The sequence below is a fragment of the Anguilla rostrata genome, chromosome 8, assembly GCF_018555375.3.
Source record: "Anguilla rostrata isolate EN2019 chromosome 8, ASM1855537v3, whole genome shotgun sequence".
Lineage (NCBI taxonomy): Eukaryota > Metazoa > Chordata > Actinopteri > Anguilliformes > Anguillidae > Anguilla > Anguilla rostrata.
In genome coordinates, this window is record NC_057940.1 from 2,329,580 (window position 1) to 2,354,793 (window position 25,214).

The 25,214-nt window shown below is 45.5% G+C and overlaps 1 protein-coding gene across 1 annotated transcript; it reads left to right on the forward strand.

Moving 5' to 3' along the window:
• Positions 1-25,047, forward strand: LOC135260290 (WD repeat-containing protein 37-like). The gene is made up of 14 exons (XM_064345531.1): positions 1-260; positions 2,318-2,505; positions 9,631-9,727; positions 10,038-10,133; positions 10,649-10,713; positions 12,904-13,039; positions 13,622-13,693; positions 14,004-14,091; positions 15,451-15,523; positions 16,298-16,535; positions 17,426-17,567; positions 20,259-20,393; positions 20,907-21,021; positions 22,241-25,047. The coding sequence occupies exons 2-14, from the start codon at positions 2,368-2,370 to the stop codon at positions 22,370-22,372; spliced, it is 1,527 nt and encodes a 508-aa protein (XP_064201601.1). The 5' UTR covers positions 1-260; positions 2,318-2,367; the 3' UTR covers positions 22,373-25,047.
• The last annotated feature ends 167 nt before the right edge of the window (positions 25,048-25,214 follow it).

A 25,214-nucleotide genomic window follows, 5' to 3' on the forward strand; every position in this document is an offset into this window, starting at 1 on the left:
TTTTCTGGATCCACCCTCCGCTGTTTTCTCGCTCCCTTTAACCTCCAGCTAGTTTCCGATGCCCGGATGTAGCTACAAAGAGGGCATGTCATTTTGACAGCGGCGTTAAGAAACGTCAACACGAATCCAGACAAAAAACTGGAAACGTTTTTTTTCCTCCTATTGTCATTCCTTCTGGAAAATGGTCGCTGGACAGATTCGTCTTTCTTGTTATATTTCTGCGATCTGCGGACTACACTCACGCAGCTAGACGCTCAAAAGTAAGTGGTTCTGTCTAGCTAGCTATTTAGCTAGCTAATCTATTGACAGATTAGGTATGTTTCAAGCTTGTTAACAAGATATTAGATATAGATGTTATTATTTCTCAGCGACTGAAAACGTGCGCAATTGTATATGGATTTGAGTATACATATATACAGTGAAATGACAAGCTACGCAGTTAGCTAACAACCCTGTGGTTTGTGTATTTGCAAAGATCACTAGCTATGCTGTTGCAGCAGCCACATTGTAGCTAACATTAGCTAAACCAAGACAGTTACAATCTCAGCAACAGCAGGTTTACGTTAGCCCACAAGCTATGTCGCTCCATTTAAGAATCCATTAGATACAGTTAACGGAGTAATAAGTTAACCTTAGCGTTGCCCTCAAGTGCATTTGACATATCATTAATTTGTTAGCTAGACCAGCCTAGTTAATGAAAAAGGGAAGTTCAGAATTAAAGATAACGAAGTGAGCTAACGTTAACATGCAAGTACAACCTCGGGCCGCGTAGTTTGCTGCTAAGCAAGCTAAGTTACCTAAACCGCTAGTTAACTATTCTTTTCACTTATAACCAACAGCTAACGGGAACGTAACTAATTTAGACTAGCGCAAGCTATGTGGATGTTAATGCTTTGCGGGGCTTTAGCTAGCAACATCAGTAGCCAACTTTAAAAACAATCTATCGTTAAGTTAGAGGTCCAGATAACATCTGACAAGCGAAATTGGTCTGGGTTGACAATGGTAAAATGTGCTAGCTTTGTATCTTGCTCTGACTGTAGCTAGCTGTGTATTATATCGCTTGAAATAATGTTCACTTTTTCAGAATACGATTCTTGTCATTGTGTTCGACAGTGAGTTAAAGATTGACATTTAGGGTGCGTTTACAGTTAAAATGATCTGCTGGATATTTGGGTTATGCATAGTTTTCTTGGCACATGCAATCATTTATAAACACAGATAGACCTTGGGTTGACTTAGGCTTACTAGTATGTGTAGGCCTATATATTTGACACATTTGCTGGGTTATTGTCAAACAAACCAGTACATGTGTTTACAGACTAAGACACTTGCCAACAAACGAACATGTATGTAATTTTAACACGAGATACAATGCATTGTTGCTGGCCTATATGGCCCCATATGCATGGTGGTGTGTGTTAGAACCATTAGCATAATAATGGACTACAAAATGCAAGTTGTATATGTGCCAGTTACTTGAAGGCATCCCTGTTTCTCACGCGGGAGGTACGGTCTTATATTTCGGAAAGTGTCAGGAAAGTCAGTGTAATCGTTTGGGACTGTTGCTGAAGGAGACCATTGTAGACGGGTAGCTTTCTCAGGACTCGCCGATTCAAACAAATTGAGACGTTTTCATTTCTTCAAATAAGCCAACAGGCTGCTCATTGTTGGCAACCTCACCTCCCTTCACTCACATGTTACACCTCATAACTGAGGAAGATACTGCATCGGGTTGTCACGAGTCAAGATGAACAGGACACTCCACAACACTAGTCTTTATGAGCACTGACCATATAAGGACTGATCTCGCTGCCCTGCTCTCGTAGTATGTGAATGGAGTAAAGGCGTACCAAACGCTCCTATGGTCGACGTGGTGGGACGGGAGAAACGGCAGCATCAATCAGTGAAGGAACTGAGACAGCAGAGCAAGTCACGTGACAGGGATATGCTCATATATTTACAGTCTCTGGCTCATGCACGTGTAACCCATAACCAAAGTTTATTGAAATACACAGCGCATAAATACACTGCTGTCATTACATAAAGTGGCTGCTTAAACCGAGATGCAAATCGCGGTCCCTCTTGATCGAGATCGGGGGGAGAGAAAGTTAGGAATGCTCCTTATCACAAGATCTTACAACCAGCTAAGAGACTACCGAGTACTTCTTAGAGCGAGCATGAATCATCAAAAAAGGTCAATTAAGCAACCTGGCTGCAAAATGTATTTCAGTAATAATTAGCTAATATTTAGCATAATCTTTCACAAAAAAATAATAAAATTGTAAACCTGACAGTTCCATTCGTTGTGTGGCTTCAGTTTTTTTTTCTAGACAGGAAGCTCGAGGGACGCCCGCCCGCTGAGGAACGATGCCAGTGGAAAGTGGAAGTGGTGCAGCTGCCCGCCAGGCGAAGCAGAAACGCAAGTCGCACAGCCTCTCGATCCGCCGGACCAACAGCACGGAGCAGGACCGCGCGGGGCTGCAGAGAGACATGCTGGAGAGCCAGGTGAGCCGCGGCACGCGTGCGGGCGCGCTCTCACACGGTCATGGGCGGGGAAAAACACTTTAATATACATATTCTTCTTCTTATTATAATTATGAGACAGAAACCCTTATGAAAATGGGATAGACTGGAAAATGTATCCCTAAGCTGTTGCAACCCTCTCACGGATATGAGGGGGAATATCATATTTATTTTCGTTTTTAGTGATTGTTTTTCTCTATCGCCACTACTGGTAGGCCTGAGTGAGTCTTGTGGGAATGCAATATCCTGAAAATGTAATAATTATTGCCATTTTCATATATTGTATAATATATATTTAAACGCACTGCCATTAATTATATCATTACACAAATAAAAACGCATCCACACATATTTACAGTATATTGGAGTATATTGCTTTTCCATAAGGGAAGACTGAGACTTCTGCAGTGATTAATGCACTGGAATGTACGCTCTCCTCTTGTATGACTTCAAAATTGAGTTCCCTAACAATATATCTATACTAAATATATACTAAAAAAAAATTTAAAAAATCTCTTCTCGCAGCCGGCTTAGGCAAGTGCCACTCCCCGCTGGAGGCCCTCGTTCGCTGTTGCTATGTTGGTGCTGTGAGTAGCGTACGCTAGATGGGCAATCATTCTAAAGTGCTACTCACCGCCGGATGAACGTCCTCAGCTTCCCGATACCCGTCTCTCTGATTTACTGTTGCGATATCACAACGGCTGTGCTTTTGCCTGAAGTGCAAAACAATTTTCTGCCATTACAAATACGCATAATTGCATTAGAACGCGAGTTGGGGTGATTCATCTGGTCCACACGCGGCACTCAGGATATAAATAGACAACTGAAAGACAAGTGCCGCCTAATAATGTTGTGCAGAGGAATGCCAGTGATTGCTAACATTCCGTCCGCCTTCTCATAACTTTAGTTTAAAAAGTAAAAATAAAAATTATATATATGTATATAAATACTGTATTTACACATTACTGTATGTACACATTACATTTTCATTTTAAATATTAAGACTAAAATTTATCCATGTATAATGCTGCTTTTGGTTGGAAATTGTCATTGAACTCATCTGCAGAGATTCAGCGGCAGCCATTTTGTCATTAGCATTATTTAAAGTGCTATGTAAACGCTCTCGGGGGAGTCCTCAGTGCTGGAAACCACGGTAAATGTAGTGGCTAGTCTCAGAGAGTATGACTTAGTGCATGGTGCATACTCGACATACATGAAGCATAAAATTTTAAGCCGAGTTGTCCTAAAAAAAAAAACAACTCTCAGGCGACAGTGTGGTATAATGGGTACGGAACTGGGCTTGTAACCTAAAGGTGAGAGGTTCGATTCCCAGCTAGGACATTGCCATTGTACCCTTGAGCAAGGTAATTAACCCGCATTGCTTCAGTATATATCCTGCTGTATAAAGGGATGTAATGTTAATGTATGTAAAAGTTGTGTTAAGTCGTTCTGGATAAGAGCATTTGCTAAATGCCTCTAATGTAAATGTAAAAAATGAGCATAATTGCTTCTGCGAGGCAGAGTAAATAAGTGCAGATTTGCATTTGCAAAAAACCGCCATGGTTTTTTTATTCCTGTAATTGGACATTTTCTAGCTGAAATGCAGGTTGTCATTACTGTGGTTGAGCATAGTGATCATCATATTGGTAATGGGAATTTTTCTGTGTGTGTGTGTTAGTTTATGCAAATATACAGTAAATTGTGAAAGGGTTCTGGAATACTTTAGAATGGAAATGGCTTTATTTTATACTTTCAGGAAACAAAAAACGCTGTCTGCGCACTGTTGATAGCTAGACGCTGAAACGCTTGCCTTTGTTGTGCTTTATATTTTCACCGATTCACCTGCACACTGTCAGCAGTGTTGAATAATAATTAGTAAATAATGATAAATTATTTTTGCTAGACCATAGCGTTTTAATTTAGAATGTACGGATAGCCTTTTTCTTTTTTCATAGGGAATTGCGTGGCTCCACACACCTGTAACAGGATCTGTTTATTTCATTTTCTGACTGAGCAGAGCATTTATTTTCTACAATTTTTATCATCAGAATCAGTATTCAGTCTCTCACCTTGATGGAGCACTTTTTTTTTTAGGTTATAGAAACTAGTACGTTGCCATGGAAACAAAACTTTCTTGCTTACTTTTTTAAACTGGAAAACTAATTTCAGATACCAGCTATGTTATTTTCAGATAAGAAATTCATGACTGGACATGGTTATGAAGTAACTTCTCGAAATGTTCCGATTACACTGCATATCACATTTTGACATTGATCAGGTAAAATCTTTCCAGAATTTATTTCAAACCTTTGGAATCGTTCAACCATTTCATGATAATATCCTCAAACAGTGCAACACTTAATCTCTGATTGAGACTGATACTTAGCCGAACCAGTTTGTAATAATAAAATATATAAGCCATTTATTATTATTTTTTTTTGCTAAGTCAAAATGTTGTCACAGTGTTGCTGTGAAGTCACTCCAACAGAACTTTTCCACAGACGCCGTGTATTTTTTCAGTGAGTGGCAGTCAATTTTGTGATACATTAAAATAACGCAGCAAACCCTGTGACTGACTGTTTTCGGATAAGTGCTGGATGCAGAGCAGGGTGCTACTCAAAGCCACTTTATTAAAATCATGACTGTCCCTCACATCGGATCTGATTACAGAAACGGGCCGCGATTAGACTCAACGAGCTGTGATTACTGGTTGTGCAGAGACAAAGGATTAGAGGACTTTTACTGTACCTTGTTGGGGGGGTAAAATAAAAAGTGTGTTTATCATTTCGGGTGTTGGCTGGCCTTGCCTCCTCTTATCTTTGCTGCGTTTTTAGACCTGCGCACACTGCGGCCCGTCCGGACTGGAGATTGAGTCCCCCCCCGCTGCAGTAAATTCTCCCATGTTGAGTATGACTGATACGATGACTCACGGTCTTAAGTGGACGGGCAATCTGACACGTTTCTGTACCTCTCAGCAACATATCATCCAGAATCCCTCCGGTCCTTCACCCCCCCCCCACCCCCTCTCTCAGATCACCGCAAACCCCCCCCCCCCCACCCCAAAAAAAAAAAACAAATCACGCACCTCTCTGAACACCTGCAGGCTGATTTCATACTTTTCCGTTAAGCTGGTCAGTTCTACCGTTAGATTGCATCCCTTCAGGATCCCACCGTTCCAGATAGATTTTATTTTTAAAAAGCAGCCGTGCATTACACTCTTTATTTTACATTTACAAATATGTAGTAAAATGCTCAGTGTTAAGTCAACTCTTACAGAGTTTGTACGAGTCCACTATGGGCAGAGTGGACTCATGTGTACTCTGTTAGAGTTGAATTTTAACACTGTACATTTTGCTGTGTATAATTTGTACTGAAATTGTGGGGGTTATTTTATCCGCACTACTGTTAGCTGGCATCGATAAGGGCATCTGTCAAATAAATAAATAACGGATTCTGTTTTTAAAGTAGGCTAATACTGTTTGAGATCAGGATGAATTCGTGCTACTGAGAATCTCCAGAGATTACAGGCAATCTCTTTTATATACTGGGTGCATACATAAATTTTACAATAATGCAGACAGTCATGCATTTGTGCCCTGCTTTACAATTAAAACTTATCAGTTGTTACTTTAATTGCAGATCCTATGAAAATGTAATATTCATGTGTATTGTTAAAGCAAAATGTTTCATCGTGAACATCTTTTATCAAGTGTGTACTTGCTCATTCTTAAAAGCAGGTTTTCACTTTGTCCATTTAGATTTAAATACACTAATTTAAGCGAATCAATAGACACTTTACGAGGGATATTAAGCGGTGTGAAGTAGCCTAACTAGACGCAGCCAGGAGTGTTCGGCTAAAAAAAAGCATGAGAAGGGCTATCTTTTTGAAAGGTATGAAGGACACGATATCTGGACCTCTCTCCGCGCAGAAACGCCAACAGGCAAAAGCAAACGTTTTCTTTTCCGCCGTGATCTGTGTGACGTCTCGCTCCATTTGACTCCACAAAGGATTTTTTTTTTTTTTTAACCAGACAAGGCAATGTCGTCAGAGGTCGGTGTTCTGGAATACAAATCAGCTCTCGTGACGCGGTCCGACTTTGACGGTTGCTTGTACTTCAGTGCTCAGGGACGCGCGCGCCGCGGTCTTATCACGAGGACCTGCGAATGAGTCAGCTGTCAGTTCGGTACCGCCGTGACACACCTGCTGTTCTCGGAGGAGAAAACTAACGTCTGCTTCTGATGGATGTTAACGACCCGCGAGTAAATCTTTTTTTTTTTTTAGACTAGTACTTTGTCACCTGGGTATTTAAAGCTAGTCTGTTATATTCCTTTGCTGTTTGGGGCCTCGGTCACAAAGTTGGTCAGACGCTGAGAACTGCAGAATGATGCACGCACAGTTCTGTAACATTAAATTACACATTTTAACCCAGTATTAAGATTGAGTTCTTTGAGCAGAGATTGAATTCTTCACGGACCTGTGCATATTTCGGATTTGTCACGCGTCAGTCGCCGTCCCGTCTTGACGAACCTCCACAAAGAAATTATGCTCCGTGGCCTATAACCTAATGCTAGTGCTACGACCGGTAACCAAGGAGACCAGCACTTTTAGCCACATGATCGAGCAGCCGAGTAAGATTAGGGAGCGTTCCACTTGCCCTTTACTTCGTGTGTTTACATATGGTCTTGACAGAGCAGAGTCATAATCCCTTACACACACACACACACCTTTGCCTGGCTGTGTGTTGTGTGTGAGCTTATACTAGTTAGAACATCAAAGTACATTTATTTTGAACAAACACTTACTTAGTGCACCCCCCCCCACTTTATGAAGTGTCTTCCATTCAAGCTGACTTTTGGACTTTGAATAATTCTAGTCTGCCTGAGTACAGTACACTGGGAACGTCGTACTCTTGAGGATGGAGGTAAGTTACTGCAGTAATAAACCGTTACAAAATGTCTGTGTAACATAGCACACAAAACCTGTCTGAATGTCATCTTTTTAAAAAATAAAGTTATAGATATTTTTTTAATATTTAGAAGCTTTAACTTATGTTTTTTTTTATGAGTACAATGTTGAATTCTTTCTTGTGGGATTCAGACACGTTTGTGGATGGTGGAAATGATTGTGATTGTAATATAGGAAAGTATTGTGACATAGAGATATCTAGTGTCATTCCCTCTCCCCTGTGTTGGTTTTGAAAATGTTTGGCACATTAGCTTGAGGTGTTTGACACATTTGTAGTACTGTACTGTGGAAAGTTCAGTACTATATAAACAAACAAAAAAGCAATTCTTTGTAAATGATAACAGTGGATTGATTTCTGTTTTATTTCCATTATGACAGACGCGATGACAAAGCAACTGAACAAGTGGACGCAGTAAAATGTTTGGTGTTAATTGAACTCTTAATAAAGTTCATATGAGTCCAGCAGGGACGAAACACACATTTTCAGTGTGAATCATACTCTCTCAGAGTTGATGTGACTCTCTCAGAGTTGATGCTGTAACACTGTCAGAGTTGATGTGACTCTCTCAGAGTTGATGATCTGTTTGAATCTTTTGCATTTCTGGTGGCCTTAAAAAAATTAATTAAAAAAACATACATCGCACACAACGTGTATATGGTTGTGTGGTACAGATGCTCTTAAATGAGTTCTTCCTTTGTGCATTTCAGTCACAAATGGCCACTGAAACCACCCCAGTTAATCCTGTTTGCAGCAAGTACTGATAGCTGCTATTAATAATTAAACAATGCAGTTTCATGTGCCAATGTGCGAAAATTTGTGTGTGTGTGTGTGTAAGACTGTGTGCCTGTGTGCATGCATGCGTGCGTTAGGAACAAAACAAGTGGATTACTATGCCAGGAATTTAAAATGGCAATACTTTGAATGATTATTATTATTTAATGATAACTACCCGTAAAGGCAGCCGTTTGATATGTGTGAGTTCTGCTTTTATTTTCATTTCTAGTTGAGGCACTCATATAATGGCTTTGTCTCATTTGCTAACAAATCTCAATGTTACATCCAAGTAAAAAGAAACAAGGTCCTAATAAGGTCAGATGAGAAGTGTGTGTGTGTGTGTGAACTTGTAATACTATCTTTGTGGGGAACAAATATCCCCACAAGGATAGAAAGATAAGGAAAATTGTGCTTTGTGGGGACCTTTTGCTGGTCCCCACAAGGTCAGGAGGCTGTTTTAGGGTTAGAACTTAGGGTTAGGGTTAGGGTTAGAATTAGGTTATGGTTAGGGTTAAGGTTAGGCATGTAGTAGTTAGGGTTAGAGGTTACGGAATGCATGTAGTCAATGGGAATGTAGCAGTACGGGAGTGTGTGTGTGTGTGTGTGTGTGTGTGTGTGTGTGTGTGTGTGTGTGTGTGTCTGCGCGTGCGTGGAGCCAGCCTACAGTTGACATGTTAACAAACCGTTTAATGGTGGAAGTTTTTCTCTGTGAAATAGCCTTCGGACATTAATGTAACATTTACATTACATAGAGAAAATAACACTTCAGAGGCCAGAGCTTCTAAACTAGACTTTGGAGGTGATTGAATCTTTATGTGATCAGCAGCAAAGTATCAGGGAAGTAATTTCAGAGTAGAAATGCTGCTGTTCATTTAGTCATGCAGTTAATATGGGAGACTGTACTGCGTGGTTGGTGTCTTGCCAAACTGAGCACAATGTGCTTATGAATCAAGGTTTTAGTCCAGCTGCAGCAGAGACACACCCAGGGCTAGGAGCTGGGTGTACTGTGTTAACCTCCCTCTCCTCTTCCTCTCCCTGTCTTAGCACGTGCAACAAAGACACTTTTTACTTCCTGTTTGTAATTGGTATTCCTTAATTGACACGGTCATATTTCCACCAGTGGATTATTTGAGCATTTTGTGTGTGAAACTGCTGCTCAGAAATATGTGTTTACTGATTAGGAGAGGGGCTCTCTCTCCTCCCTTTCTTTCTTCTCTCCTTTCCTCTCTCTCTCCTCCTCCTTTTCTCTCTCCTATCCCCTCTTTCTCTGTCCTCTGCTCTCCTCCCCTCTCCTCTCCCCTCTCTCTCCCCTCCCCTCTCCTCTCCTCTCTCTCTCCTCCCCCCTCCTCTCTCTCTATGTCTGCAGGACTCCAAACTGCCCCTGTCCCTGAGGACTAACCTGCTGGACCTCTTTGGGCAGATAGAGAGGGAGTTTGAGAACCTCTACATTGAGAATATTGAGTGTGAGTACAGGGAGGGGCTCTCTCTGTGACTGACAGGCCGGCCAGAGTCACAGGCCTGTACGTGTGCGTGTGCGTGCGTGCGGAAGTGCATCCTGATTGTGCCTGCAGTGTTTGTGTGTGTTCTCTTTGTGTAGGCGTGCATAGCTGTGTGTGTGTTTGTGTGTGCGCGCGTCTGCAAGTACAGGTAGAGCATGTGCATACGTGTTTGTGTGTGCGCAATGTGCCTGTGTGTATGCACATACGGTGTGTGCGTGTGTGCGTATGCATGTTTACCGTTGGGTACTCTCTGACGCTGGTTCTGGCCTCACAGTGCGGCGGGAGATCGACACGCTGAACGAGCGCTTGGCGGGGGAGGGCCAGGCCATCGATGGAGGAGATCTGACCAAGGGAGCGCTGAAGGCGAAAGGCAAGAGAGAGTACACCGTTAATTACAGAGCTCGGCCTGCAGGAGGCGCCGTCTCTTCCACACACACTCTCACTCTCTCTCTCACACACACACACACACAAGAGACTACACCGTTAATTACAGCACTCAGCCTGCAGGAGGCACTGTCTCTTACACACACACGAGAGACTACACCGTTAATTACAGCACTCAGCCTGCAGGAGGTGCTCTCTTACAGTCACATTAGTGCTGTAACAGTGCTGCAAATACGCAGTCATTGGTCTAAGCGTGTGCTCAGACATGCCTGTCTCCATTGCTCATATGACTCAGATGGATGTACAGTATTTATCTGCTTTTGTGTTGTAAGTCTCTCTGGGTAAAAGTACACAAAGCAGCAAAAATCCCAGCTTGTATGTAGGGGACAGAAAGACCTGTGAAACGTTTCACTGAAGGGCTTACTCTGAGTTTACTCTGCATTTACTCTGAGCTTACTCTGGGTTTACTCTGAGTTTAATCCCGTCTTTCTTTTCACACAGCAAGCCACAGCACAAGTCAGCTCTCTCAGAAACTGAAGACAACATACAAGGCATCCACAAGCAAGGTAAAGTGTTTACATCATATATATGGAGGTTTAACAACACAAAATGATTAAAAATATTTGTGTGTCAATCATGTGCTGAGTGGCATTTATTATCCAGCACTGTTGGTTTTATTTTCATTATTGTAAAAAATAAAAAATCTTATAAGAATATTAGTACACAATTAGTAATTCTTACTATAATTGCCTCATGAGGAGACAAATCATTTAGGATGTAAGTTGTAATTGCTCTTCAGAAGAAGAATGTTCTGGGAACAGTCGTACTGTTTGGGCAAAGGGTGATTTGTTTAATACGTCTATGAATGGTCCTTAATAAGAGCTTTATAACTCCTTCATAAGCTGTGCATAGCACCTTCATAAGCACTTATGAGTGTCTGTGTAGTGCTTATAAAGCCACTACATACTGCTTATGAATGAGTTGTATAGCTCTAATCAAGCACCATTCATTGAAGGTTTTAAGATTTTTGAAATATGTACATTTTTTTGTTTTTAGTTTTATTCTATTAATCCCTGTCAGCTTAAAAAAAATAAAAGAAAACAATGTGGGGAACTGGGAGTTGTGGGGTGGAGACTCATGGGTAATTTATCTGACCTCTGAACTTTGACCTCTGACCTCCCGTGTGCCCATACGCATGAGCGAGCAACCCAGCAGTGGGGGTGCTATCCCATCTCCAAGGCCCTCGATGATTCATACGTATGAATTTTACATTTGTACATTTACTCTGTTAAATAATAAATAATAAGCCTTATTGTTTTATTAAAAACAAACCTCAACCCGAAAGATACTAATCCCAGATCTTAAACTGACTAACCCAGGCTGTTAAAAATGACCTCTGGCTTGTGTGTAAGCTGTAATCTTCTATCGTCCTTGTTACCGCAACCCAAACACGATGGCTTACGTAAGAATAGGAAAATGGAGGAGAATTTTGTGGAAAGAGGAGGGATGTTACTGTGAGGTCATGAACACACGAGGGGCCTTGGTCACCTAGTAACTGTGAGGTCACCTAGCAACTGAGAGGTCACCTAGCAACTGTGGGGTCAGCTAGAAAGTGTGATGTCAGCTAGCAACTGTGAGGTCACCTAGTAACTGTGAGGTCACCTAGTAACTGTGATGTCAGCTAGCAACTGTGAGGTCACTTAGCAACTGTGAGGTCAGCTACCAACTGTGAGGTCACCTAGCAACTGTGACCTAGCAAAACGCTATGATCCTGGCCAACCGAACCTCACCCATGGGAGACACTGGCCACAGTCGATAGGGGGCACAGCAGGGTTTTCGGTACCTGCCCGAGGGGTCCATCTGTGCACAAGAACAGCGCCTTAACAGGATGTGCCACCAGGAGCCTTAGAAATCGGGCGTTTACCGTGATTTTAAAAACGTATAAACTGTACAGCTTGAGCTTTGAGTTCAGCGTGGAGTTCCAAAAACGGAAGCAGCTGCTATCGTATGCTCTGGGGAGGACAAGGCTTCAGTCAGATCATCCTCCTGTAAACATCTTCCGCTCCGCGATTTCCCCCAAGAGTTATTTGGTGAATATTAACAGCATTTTACACACCCTTTAGATCTGTTTTTTGTTTTGACTGTTGGGTATTTACATTTTAATGTCTTAACACCTGTTTTGTTTTGGTATTTCTTAAAGGAAATTGTTCAAATGGAAAAACTCCTTCATTCAAGGACCGTTTTTTTAAAGAGCTGTTCCACCTGCCAATCACCCGTCTGTCACTGTAGAATTTGACATGAGCTTACAGCAGGAATTGCGCACATAATCTTCAAAAATAACTCGCTGTGGGGACCATGCTGTAGTGCAGCTTAATTTCTGTGTGAAGTCGAGGTTGATTCATTCTCCGATGTTCTTGGTTGTTCCCCTTTTTAAAAAATTCTTCTGACACATCAGCTGTTTGGAATACGTCGCCGTTACTAAACCAACAAACTTGCCGACTTGTGTAACGGTACAGTTCCTGGTAAAAAAAAACAACCCAGATTTGAATATCAAGAAATTCAGAGCTGCTGATTTTCATGTACGTACCGTACGTGATCACGCTAGCTCCAAGTTATTTGGTTGCATGAGTCTTTGTTCTTTTCAGTGCGCACTTCCTTCTTTGTTTTGTTTCTTTTGCTCTTTGCCTGCTGTTTATAAATGTGAAGGCTGTTGAGGGCAGTGTTGTGAGGCTGTTTTGCTCCCCCCACCCCCGCAGATCGTCTCCAGTTTCAAAGCCACCACGTCCCGGGCCGTGTGCCAGCTGGTGAAGGAGTATGCGGGACACAGGGACGGGATTTGGGACCTGAGCATCGCCCGTGTTCAGCCCGTCATTCTGGGCACCGCCTCGGCTGGTCCGTTTCCACGAACTCGCCCGCCCCCTCGCCCCCCGCCCCCCACCACTGTATGAGCGTCCTGTCCGCTTCAGAACCCGTCTACACTGTTCCCTGCGTCCTGGCGCTAAAAAAAAAACAGAGGTTGCAGGTTTAAGTCCCAACTGTGGCACAGCCAGTTTTTCCTCAAGCGATATATTCAAGCTGAAATGCACGTAATGAATATTCCAGTGAATATTGCGTGGGGAGGAAAGTAAAATGCAGGCGGTGTAAGTCAGAGAGTAGATGAGGAGGAGGGTGGTTGCCTCTGAAACACATTAGGTCATTCGTGTTTATGTATCACTCTCGACTTCGCAGTGCCTAAGGGGTATAATTACAGTGGTGTACCACGGTCACACGGTCACAAGACTTCCTGAAGGCGTAGTTACGGTGTTTTCGTATCCGAGCAGCCAATAATGAAATGCCATCATGTGTAAATATCACAACATTTCTGTTTTTTTTTTTTTTGTTTTTTTTCCACTACGTGTTTATGAATACCGTTCCGAGCCGCCGGGAGCGGGTGATGAATGTAGCCATGACGACGCTGCGCTCGTGTTCACACAGATCACACCGCCATGCTCTGGAGCATCGAGACCGGGAAGTGCCTGCTGAAGTATGTGGGCCACGCGGGGTCAGGTGAGTTTGGCGGGAAACGCTCGGAAAACCCCCTGCCGACGACAAGGGTCATTTCCAGTGCCCGACGGAAATAATCCGTGCGTACGCTTGAAAACTGTGAATCTTTGAGTGGAATGCTACTGGACCCTACTTGCAGACCACAGGCATACTTATGCGTTTTTATGGCAGTGCCCCATTTTCTACTTAGTGTTTGTTGTGTTTTCAACAGCTGCAAATTCTGTAGTAGTGGAGTATCGTGTTATGTCAATGAAATGTTGATGAAAACACTTTTATGCTAATTCTAGTTTCTTTGTTTTGTATTTCAACGCAGTGAACTCCATCAAGTTCCACCCGACTGAACAAATGGTCCTGACAGGTACGAGATGTTCAAAAGAGACTCCGCCATTTTGTCTTTGCTAATTAGGCTGCAAACTGAAAGAAGGGTTGAGTGTGTTGAGTCTGAGATGAGTTCCTCAGCACGTCGTAGGCAGTGGCGTGAAAAGTTCCTGTGCTTGGTTCCTGAGTTCCTCAGCCCTCGTCACGGTAAAGAGAGGCGTGAGAAGTTCCTGTGCTTGGTTCCTGAGTTCCTCAGCACTCGTCACGGTAAAGAGAGGTGTGAGGAGTTCCTCAGTGTGTCATATTGAGACGTTTTCAGTTCCTGAGTTCTTGAGTATGTCTCAGGTAGAGGTGTGAGGAGGTTTTGTATCAGGTACAGGTGTGTGAGTGTTGGTCACAGGTAAAGGTGTGTGAGTGTTTGCCTCAGGTAAAGGTGTGTGAGTGTTTGTCTCAGGTAAAGGTGTGTGAGTGTTTGTCTCAGGTGGAGGTGTGTGAGTGTTTGTCTCAGGTAAAGGTGTGTGAGTGGTTGCACAGGTAAAGGTGTGTGAGTGTTTGTCTCAGGTAAAGGTGTGTGAGTGTTTGTCTCAGGTAAAGGTGTGTGAGTGTTTGTCTCAGGTAAAGGTGTGTGAGTGTTTGTCTCAGGTAGAGGTGTGTGAGTGTTTGTATCAGGTACAGGTGTGTGAGTGTTTATCTCAGGTAAAGGTTGTGAGTTTTTCTCAGGTAAAGGTGTGTGAGTGTTTGTCTCAGGTAAAGGTGTGTGAGTGTTTGTCTCAGGTAAAGGTGTGTGAGTGTTTGTCTCAGGTACAGGTGTGTGAGTGTTTGTCTCAGGTGAAGGTGTGTGAGTGTTTGTCTCAGGTAAAGGTGTGTGAGTGTTTGTCTCAGGTAAAGGTGTGTGAGTGTTTGTCTCAGGTAAAGGTGTGTGAGTGTTTGTCTCAGGTAAAGGTGTGTGAGTGTTTGTCTCAGGTAAAGGTGTGTGAGTGTTTATCTCAGGTAAAGGTGTGTGAGTGTTTGTCTCAGGTAAAGGTGTGTGAGTGTTTGTCTCAGGTAAAGGTGTGTGAGTGTTTGTCTCAGGTAAAGGTGTGTGAGTGTTTGTCTCAGGTAAGGTGTGTGAGTGTCTCAGGTAAAGGTGTGTAGGTTTCTCAGTAAGGTGTGTGAGTGTTTGTCTCAGGTAAAGGTGTGTGAGTGTTTGTCTCAGGTAGAGGTGTGAGGAGGTTTTGTCTCAGGTAAAGGTGTGTGAGTGTTTATCTCAGGTAAAGGTGTGTGAGTGTTTATCTCAGGTAAAGGTGTGTGAGTGTTTGTCTCAGGTACAGGTGTGTGAGTGTTTATCTCAGGTAAAGGTGTGTGTGAGTGTTTATCTCAGGTAAAGGTGTGTGAGTGTTTTTTTCGTCCAGGTGTGGACAGATGGCCTCTAGGTACATGTGTGCAGTGTCCTCCCTCCGCAGTCGAATCCGTGGGACCGATGGCCCCATCTGGAGCTTGCAGCTTCCCGCCCCTCAGCCAGTGACGGACATCAACGTGAGTAACCGCGCCCTTGCAGTCTGCTTTGCTTAGCTTAGCCTAGCTTAGCTTAGCTTTTTAACGTAGCCTTTTCCCAACGTGAGTAACCGCGCCCTTGCAGTCTGCTTTGCTTAGCTTAGCCTAGCTTAGCTTTTTAACGTAGCCTTTTCCCAACGTGAGTAACCGCGCCCTTGCAGTCTGCTTTGCTTAGCTTAGCCTAGCTTAGCTTTTTAACGCACCCTTTTCCCAACGTTTTTAAAAAGCAGCCCTCTCTTACCGTTTACAGGCCAGTGCTTGCTTCCACCAGGTTGTAAATTGCTGCAAATTAAGTTCACTATTTTACAAACGCGATAATACGCTAAAAACATGATAAAATTCGAAGTGCGTCTGTGTTTGTCTTTGCAGCAGACAGTAATATACTCATAATATTTTACTGCATTTGAAAGCCTGGCTGTTGAAACGGTTCTTTTTTTGCCTTAGCAGCGAACTCCCTTCTGTAGTAGAGGATGTGTGAAATAGTAAAATATTTATATTTTAAAAAGCAGCAGGGGACTACATGCTCACCGAGGGGGGGGGCGGGTATTAAAAGTGGAGCGGGGGATTTAAAGAGCAGCAGAGGGTTACTGGCGCAACAAGTGCAGCGGGGGTATAAACGTTTAAATGTGCAGCAGAGTCGGGGGGGTGGTGAAAGCAGAGCGGGGGGTTAATGGTGCAGTGGGGGTTAAACGCTCGGGGCGGGGGGGGGGCATGTAATGGTGCAGCTGGGGGCTGACAGTGTCTTTCCCCCCACAGCAGGCTCCCTGTGACGAGGACGTGGATTTTTCGGATAAGGACGAAGGGGAAGGAGAGGGGGAGGGGTCCAGCGAGTGCCCCACCCTCAGGGTGGCATGCACTACCCTGAAGAGCCACCAGGGGGTGGTGATCGCTGCAGACTGGCTGGTGGGGGGCAAGCAGGTGGTCACAGCCTCCTGGGACCGAGCCGCCAACCTGTACGACGTGGAGACGTCCGAACTGGTGCACACGCTAACAGGTAAGGAGCTAGTGCACACGCTAACAGGTAAAGCACTGGAGCACACACTAACAGGTAAGGAGCTAGTGCACACGCTAACAGGTAAAGAGCTGGAGCACACACTAACAGGTAAAGCACTGGAGCACACGCTAACAGGTAAAGAGCTGCCTTCTGCTGGTGCACACACTAACAGGTAAAGCACTGGAGCACACACTAACAGGTAAAAAGCTGGTCTAGTGCACACGCTAACAGGTAAAGAGCTGCTCTGCGTGCACAACGGCTCTACACACCTAGGTAAAGAGCTGGTCACCTAGTGGCACACGCTAACAGGTAAAGAGCTGGTCTGGCGCACGCGCTCACAGGTAAAGACGGGCTGGTGCACACGCTAACAGGTAAAGCAGAGCTGGTGGCTAGTGCACACGCTAACAGGTACCAAAGAGCTGGGCCCTAGGTAGGTCATCACAGCTAACAGGTAAAGAGCTGCCTTCTGCTGGTGCACACACTAACAGGTAAAGAGCTGGTCTAGTGCACACACTAGCAGGTAAAGAGCTGGTGCACACGCTAACAGGTAAAGAGCTGGTCTAGTGCACACGCTAACAGGTAAGGAGCTAGTGCACACGCTAACAGGTAAGGAGCTAGTGCACACGCTAACAGGTAAAGAGCTAGTGCACACGCTAACAGGTAAAGAGCTGGCCTAGTGCACACGCTAACAGGTAAAGAGCTGGCCTAGTGCACACGCTAACAGGTAAAGAGCTGGCCTAGTGCACACGCTAACAGGTAAAGAGCTGGCCTAGTGCACACGCTAACAGGTAAAGAGCTGGCCTAGTGCACACGCTAACAGGTAAAGAGCTGGTGCACACGCTAACAGTTCCTTTGAGTCTAATCAGCGCGTCTGTGACTCTCTGCTCCAGGTCATGACCAGGAGCTGACGCACTGCTGCACCCACCCTACCCAGAGGCTGGTGGTGACGTCGTCGCGGGACACCACCTTCCGACTGTGGGACTTCCGGGACCCCTCCATCCACTCCGTCAACGTCTTCCAGGGACACACCGAGTGAGTGCGCGTGGATTTCCCTACAGCCCGTCACTCTGTGAAGATTTATCAATTAGCTCAAAATAGAATTGAACTTGACCCCCCCCTCCCCCCTCAAAAATAAGGCAAAACATGACAACGGTGAATTTGATTATTATTATTATTGGATTATTTATAAAACAGTGCTCCATTTTTGCCACAAGGTGGCAGTGCAGGTTTTTTTTTCCTGGAAGCAGGTGGCACGAGGCATGCTTGATGCTTCCGAGTCTTTTTTTCCTCAGTTCCCTTCTTCTGCTTTTGACATGTTTATTCGCAGCCTGTCTGCTTGGTGTCAGTTTGTATCTGTGCTGAACAGGCTTTTGCACATCGTGGACGTTTCGAATACTCCTCGTGAAATTATTTGATCATCTCTGTTTACTTGGGAATCACGTGGTATTCTGTCAACTTTCTCATGATTTGACAGATTTTATTTTTATTATTGTTCTGTGTAGTAGTGGCTGGTGACATTTATTTATTTATTTTTTGGAAACTGGTACGCTAGCCTCGGGTTTGTTTTAAAGGGAGATGTGGCGCTGGTTCGCCTCCAGACAGTGCTCACACCGGCGTCTGGTGGCGAGTTCAGCCGGGGCTGTTTGCCGTTGTGCCGTTTCTGAGCTAGCAAGCGCGTGTGTTTGCGCTGATTTGGCGGAGTTTTTCCGCCCCGAGCGGCGCTGAATGTAAATGCGACGTCGCATTCGTGGGGATTGCAGAGCCGTTTCCTCTCCTGTCGCTCGAAGGGACGCGTCGCCTAGGTGAGGAAATTCGGCGGGAAGCTGATGGATTATTGAGTCGCGCTGCGTTGGCTCACGGGCTGTATAATGCGAACGGCCGCGAGCTGAAACAGTAGCGGCGGTGGCGGCTAGCATCGCGTTTCTGAGCTTTTCTCCTTCTCGCTGCCTCCAAGCTAAAAAAACACTGATATCACTCATCCGGTGTTCAAGTTTTATTCCAGTATTCAAGTTACAGGCGTCTTCGGTTTTTGCAATTACTTTATTTGGCAGTTAAAAGCTGCAATTAAATTAGCGACAGTAATGTAGTTTATTACCCGCAGTTCTTGGCGTCCCCCCCCGGTTCGTGTTATCTCTGTCTATATTCACTTAGTGCCGCTCATTTAGCGGTAAATAACGGTAACTGGGCAAGAGAGACTGCACACAACTTTCTAATCCCTTTAGGTTCTTTGCTTCATTAGTTTGGCTCTGTCCACCAGCGAGTGAATGACACTTATTCCACCGGTCATACCTGTGATTGTGACACGTTTGACGTCACATGTACAAAATCAGCATTATCATGCAAAATCAGCATTAATGGAATTTCAATTTACAAGGTAATAAAAGCACATCATTTCTACACCTCAGTTTTCAGACGGGCCTATTTCCTGTCGAATGCTTTTAAGGGGGGCAGGCAGCCATGTTAATCACCCCCCCCCCCCCCCCCACCCGAGTTCTCGCCTCATTTCGCCGCTAGCTCGTGAAGCGACGCGTGTTCTTGTCTTTGTTCCGCAGGACGTGTGGGCGCACCTGTGCGTTACCTGTGCGATGCCCGTGTCCCTGAAGAACGTCGAGCGCCTTCCAGAGCAATTAGGAAGCGTCGGCACAAATTACCCATGATGCTCGTTAAAAATCCGTCACATGGTTCGCGGTTTAAAAAAAAAGAACTCCCAGCAGCCTCCACCCCCTTCTCCTAATGAACAACGACCTTTGTTGACCTTGGGCCCCCCCTCTCTCTCCCTCTTAAGCTCTGATACTTGTTCACTCAGACTTACCTTCCCTGTGGAGTGAGAGAGATGATCTACACACACACACACACACTCTCTCTCTCACGCACACAGACACAGACACACACACTCTCTCTCTCTCACTCACACACACGCACACACACACACACACACACACACGTGAGCCCCGCTCTCCACGCACGTCAGACACGGCCGCGGTGTTTAGGTGGAGCGGGGCGGTCATAATGGAACCATAATATGGTGTCACTTTAGATTAGGAGGAGTGTCTCGGGTGGGAGGGGGGCGGCTGGTGGTGGTGGGGGGTGGGTGGGAGGATGATGTGGGTGCCGCCAGCCCATAATAAGAGACCACAGCGCTGTGCGGAATCTTAACACCTTTCGGCCGCGGGGAAGTGACGGCCACGGCTGGCTTTATAAACGACAGACTTTATAAAGCAGCCAATGTCAGTGCAGCGCCTGGGGTCACATGACTTTGAGACCTGCTGCTATTGGTCACTACTACGCTCATAATACGGTGGCATGCTGTGTGGGTTTAACTATGAGGTACTGTTAAACTGAAGTGTTCTTCCTGGGGGGCAGATGGTCTTTAAAAATGGTGAATATGTGCCTGATATTATACATAATATTTATAAAGCAAATGTATGAAAACACCATGTATGCATCTAAAGAAAGTAGATACCCATTTTAAAATATACATCGCTGTTAGGCTGTATATTATTCTGCCAGTAGTTGTGAGTGCATATGTGTGTATATGTGAGTGTGTGTGTGTGTGTGTATATGTGAGTGTGTGTGTATATGTATATGTGAGTGTGTGTGTGTGTGTGTGAGGCAGAGCCATTTACTGAGCTCCACGGTGTTTGCAGCACAGTCACCTTGGCGGTGTGTGTGTGTGTGCAGCACAGTCACCTTGGCGGTGTGTGTGTGTGTGTGTGTTTGCAGCACAGTCACCTCGGCGGTGTTCACGGTCGGGGATAACGTGGTCTCCGGTAGCGACGACCGCACGGTCAAGGTGTGGGACCTGAAGAACATGAGGTCTCCCATAGCAACCATCCGCACCGACTCCGCCATCAACCGGTAAGAGGGGCGAGAGACTGGCACTATGAGCACATACTGCACTCTCTCTCTCTCCCTTTCCCTCCCTATCCCTTTCCCTTCCTCCCTCTCCCATTCTCTTTCCCTCTCTCCCTCCCCGTCTGTCTCTCTCCCTTCCTCTCTCCTTCTCTCCCTCCCTCTCTCCTTCCATCACCCACTCTCTCCCTCTCCCTCCCTCTCTCCCTCCCTCTCACACCCTTTCCCATTCTGTGTTTGTCTAGAGATCATATTTGTTGCTCCTCAGTGTAATTTGTTTTTAAAATGAGCGTCACCTCGTTTTCGTTTTTTTTTTTTAAAGACATGTTTGTGTTCATGGTAACACGGTTCAGTTCAACATGCTAGGTGTGGCATTAGGGACAAACAGACTCCATTTAATCTCTGGTAGATGTCAGTTTTCAACGGTTTGAGAAAGATGCTGTATAATATAGAAGGTGCATAATATTAATGTGTTGTTATTATTATTACTCTATTATTTATTGTTATGACTGTTCTCAGGGTCAGCGTCTCTGTGAGCCACAGAATCATCGCTCTTCCGCACGATAACCGGCAGGTGCGTCTGTTTGACATGTCAGGAGTGAGGCTGGCGCGACTCCCACGCAGCAACAGACAGGTAATCTCCCTCTCTCTCTCTCACACACCCTACATACACACACACCTCTGTACTCACATCTGCCTACGCACACACACACCTACACACAGTAACACTCCCACGCAGCAACAGACAGGTAATCTCCCTCTCTCACTCACACCACCCTACATACACACACACCTCTGTACTCACATCTGCCTACGCACACACACACCTGCACATGCACACACACCTCTGTACTCACATCTGCCTATGCACACACACACCCTACATACACACACACCTCTGTACTCACATCTGCCTATGCACACACACACCTGCACATGCACACACACATGCACTTGCACACATACTTACACTCACACACAGCAGCACACAGATACGCAGTGTGACTCTCACACACACAGGCACGTGCACACACGCACGCACCCACACAGACACGGGCACGTGCTCACACACACACAGGCACGTGCACACACTCACACACACGCACGCACCCACACAGGCACGTGCACACACACACACACAGGCACGTGCACAAACTCACACAGACATGTGCACACACAGGCACGTGCTCTCACACACACACACACTCAGGGTGTGACTCTCACACACACGGTGGGGCAGTGCTGGTGTTGATAAGGGCAGTGGGGAGTGCCCTTTGCACACAGCGTGTGTGTCTGGGGGGGACTAACTCACACTTCCTGTCTCTGCTCCTGATTATATGTACGTGCTGATTAAATAGTCTTATCATTAAGAATCAGTGAAAATGGCCGGTGTGTTCAGGGTTGTACAGTGAAAATGGCGGGTGTGTTCAGGGCTGTACAGTGAAAATGGCGGGTGTGTTCAGGGCTGTACAGTGAAAATGGCGGGTGTGTTCAGGGCTGTACAGTGAAAATGGCGGGTGTGTTCAGGGCTGTACAGTGAAAATGACGGTGTGTTCAGGGCTGTACAGTGAAAATGGCGGGTGTGTTCTGCAGGGTTATAACAGTGAAAATGGCGGCTGTGTTCAGGGTTGTACAGTGAAAATGGCGGGTGTGTTCAGGGCTGTACAGTGAAAATGGCGGGTGTGTTCAGGGCTGTACAGTGAAAATGGCGGGTGTGTTCAGGGCTGTACAGTGAAAATGGCGGGTGTGTTCAGGGCTGTACAGTGAAAATGGCCGGTGTGTTCAGGGCTGTACAGTGAAAATGGCGGGTGTGTTCAGGGCTGTACAGTGAAAATGGCGGGTTTGTTCCGCAGGGTCACCGGCGCATGGTGTGCTGTACGGCGTGGAGCGAGGACAATCCCACCTGCAACCTGTTCAGCTGCGGGTTCGACCGGCAGGCCATCGGCTGGAACATCAACATCCCCGCCTTGCTGCAGGAGAAGTGACCGTCTCTCCGTCCGTCCGTCCGTCAGTCTGTGACGCGGAGCCTTCTTAAACCGCCCGTCTCTGTGTGAAAGCCTAGAACATACACCCTGGCTCCGCCCCTACCCCCCCCCCCCCCCCCACACACACACTGCCCCCCTGCCCCCCCCCCACCCCACCCCACCCCGCCGTCTGTTTTCATTTTCACTCTCTTTCCACTGCGCTGCTGTTGGTCGATCACGGTGAAGAAGCCTCCTTTCAGCAGAGAGATAAAAGAAAATAACTTTGAGGGGAAAAAAAGGGGTTGTGTTCAATATAAACAGAGGTCTTATGCGTACGGTCAGTGATGGTGATGACGATGACGATGGGCGTATGTGAACACAGAGCTCTGGAGGAAGAGGGACTCTCACTTTGCTGAAATATCATTCGTATCTGCATTAGCGCCATCTAGTGTACTGATGTGAGATTTCGCCACACAATACCGCCAACGCGAGGCTGCGGGTGAGCCTGTCACCTGATGCTCTTACACACAGCCTGCGTGACCGGCGCGTCTTCACGTGTCTCTGTAGCGTGTTCACGTGTCCCTGTAGCGTGTCCACGTGTCCCTGTAGCGTGTTCACATGTCCCTGTAGCGTGTTCACGTGTCCCTGTAGCGTGTTCACGTGTCCCTGTCCCTGTAGCGTGTTCACGTGTCCCTGTAGCGTGTTAGCGTGTCCCTGTAGCGTGTCTAGAGCTTCAGTGTCATTCTTAAACTGCGCTCTCTCACCCGCGTGCCGATTCGCAGTTCTGCAGTCACATGACCCGAGCGTCATCGTCCGAAAAGGGGCGGCTCTTCGTAATCCTAGCTGTTTAAGCTTAGAGTTTTAGAAGTAGGGCAATAACAGTGCCGCTCGTGTCCTGTCAGTACGTGTGCGTTTTAGGAGTCAGATCTGTTGTGCCGTGTGGTCCCCGTTTCAGTGTAAAAAGGTGGAAAAGCTCCACAGCATCATTATAATGCAATAAGCTTAGTCTGCTTGTGTGTTTGTGTGTGTGTGTGTGTGTATGTGTGTGTGTGCGTGCGTACGACATATTGGATTCAATACGCTTGAATAATAAGAAAACAAACCACTCAAGCGATCGATGCTGTGATGTGTGTATTCGGGGGGGGGTGGTTCAGGTTGTGTGTTTGTTTTTTTTGTTTTTTAAAATCCCCCCCCCCCCATCCCCCCCCCCATCCCCACGTTGTGCGCTTTTAAGCGTGTTCTTGCTGTGCGACAGGCCGGTCGGCCTCCGGTTAAAACGCTCGGTTTTAGATCAGATCAGTATTTGATTGGCCACTGCTGTACAGTGCCGTGTACTTCACCGTTGTTGTCACCAAGTGTCTGTGTCGGGTGCGTTGCTCTGGTTACCCAAGTTCTGCACCGACGTGGGCAAACTCAATGAATTCATGAGCAGAACTTTCCCCACCGACTTCCTCTGCCACAGTCCCTGCCCCAGAGGCTGATGGGAAATGTAGTACATAGTGCATAGTACTTTTGTCCTTCCTACCGTCACGGCAAACCTTGAATCTACTTTACTTCTCCACTGTTGATCATATGCATGCATGTGTCAGTCATTATTACTATGCTGTTGTAGAGGACGTAGAATCTTCTGGAAAATTGTGAAAGGGTCATTGTGCCACAACAGAAGGCACAACTTCAAAAGAAACAGGACCCTAAAATGGGCCTAAAATGGGCCTGTTTGTGTCGCAGTGTTTATAGGTGTCGCACATTTCATTCAACGTAGCTGCAAAGGTTTCTGCAAGTATTACACAGTTCATAAATGGTGTTTTATATTTAGCATTTTTTTTTTTAGCTTTTCATATTTTTTTTCCTTTTTTATTTTGACATATGCCTACATTTTGCAAAATATCGAGGATGTATTTTTTAAAATTTTTTGCTGTCTTTACCACTGCTTCTGTACAACAGAGTTTTGTGCTGTTACACCTGACTTTTTAATGCCTAATATACATGAACAAAAAATCTTACCTACAGTGGCAGGAATTATCCAGGGCTTTGAGCTTTTGAATGTTCCTCCCGGTAGTGTGTGTGTGTGTGTGTGTGTGTGCGTGTGTGTGTGTGTACGCGTGTGTGTACGCGTGTGCGCTCGTGAACGTGTTTTTAGACCGTAGATACCTGCTGCCAAATACTTAGCCGTCAATCGATCGGTGAGTCGCGGTGTTTAATGATTATAACCTGTGATATCGTCTCTCTCACTGCGTGATGTCACCTCATTGCTGCCTGTTCCTCTGAGCCACAGATAGGAAAAACTCACCACTGCCGGCCTCTTAGAGCCGGTGTCTGTTGTCGATAGCGTTCCGTAAGGACTCCATTTTAGTCACGAGGTCCGCGCGGATATTAATAACCTTTTAAATGAGCACAAAATGGCGGCCCTCGAGTCGGGCGCCAGGCCTCTGTATGCTGTCCGTCTTCGCGGCTGTAGATCATCACAAAAAGTGTTTTTTTTTTTTTTTGTTTTTTTTTTGGTGTGCCGGATCTCCTGAGCGATGATCCTTTGTAAGACGAGGTGAACGATGTGATGGCGAGCTGGAATGAGTGTTCAGATGAACCTCGTTCATTTCAGTCTGTTTCCGAAAACAACCGTAAGTTTATAGCGTGGAGATGACTATCAAAAAAGGCTTTTAAAAAAATCCAATAAAATGTTACTTTTCTTTAATACATTGATGTGTCGGTTGTCCGTTCTTGTATTGTGGTTTAGTGCTGCAAATTGGGATTAAAACACATGATTAAACAGCCAGATTGCGGGTGTACTGTATAAGATTGTGGGTTCGAGAAAGTGACTAACTAGGATGCGAAAAGTGATCAAAGTTCAGCATTTATTCAACAT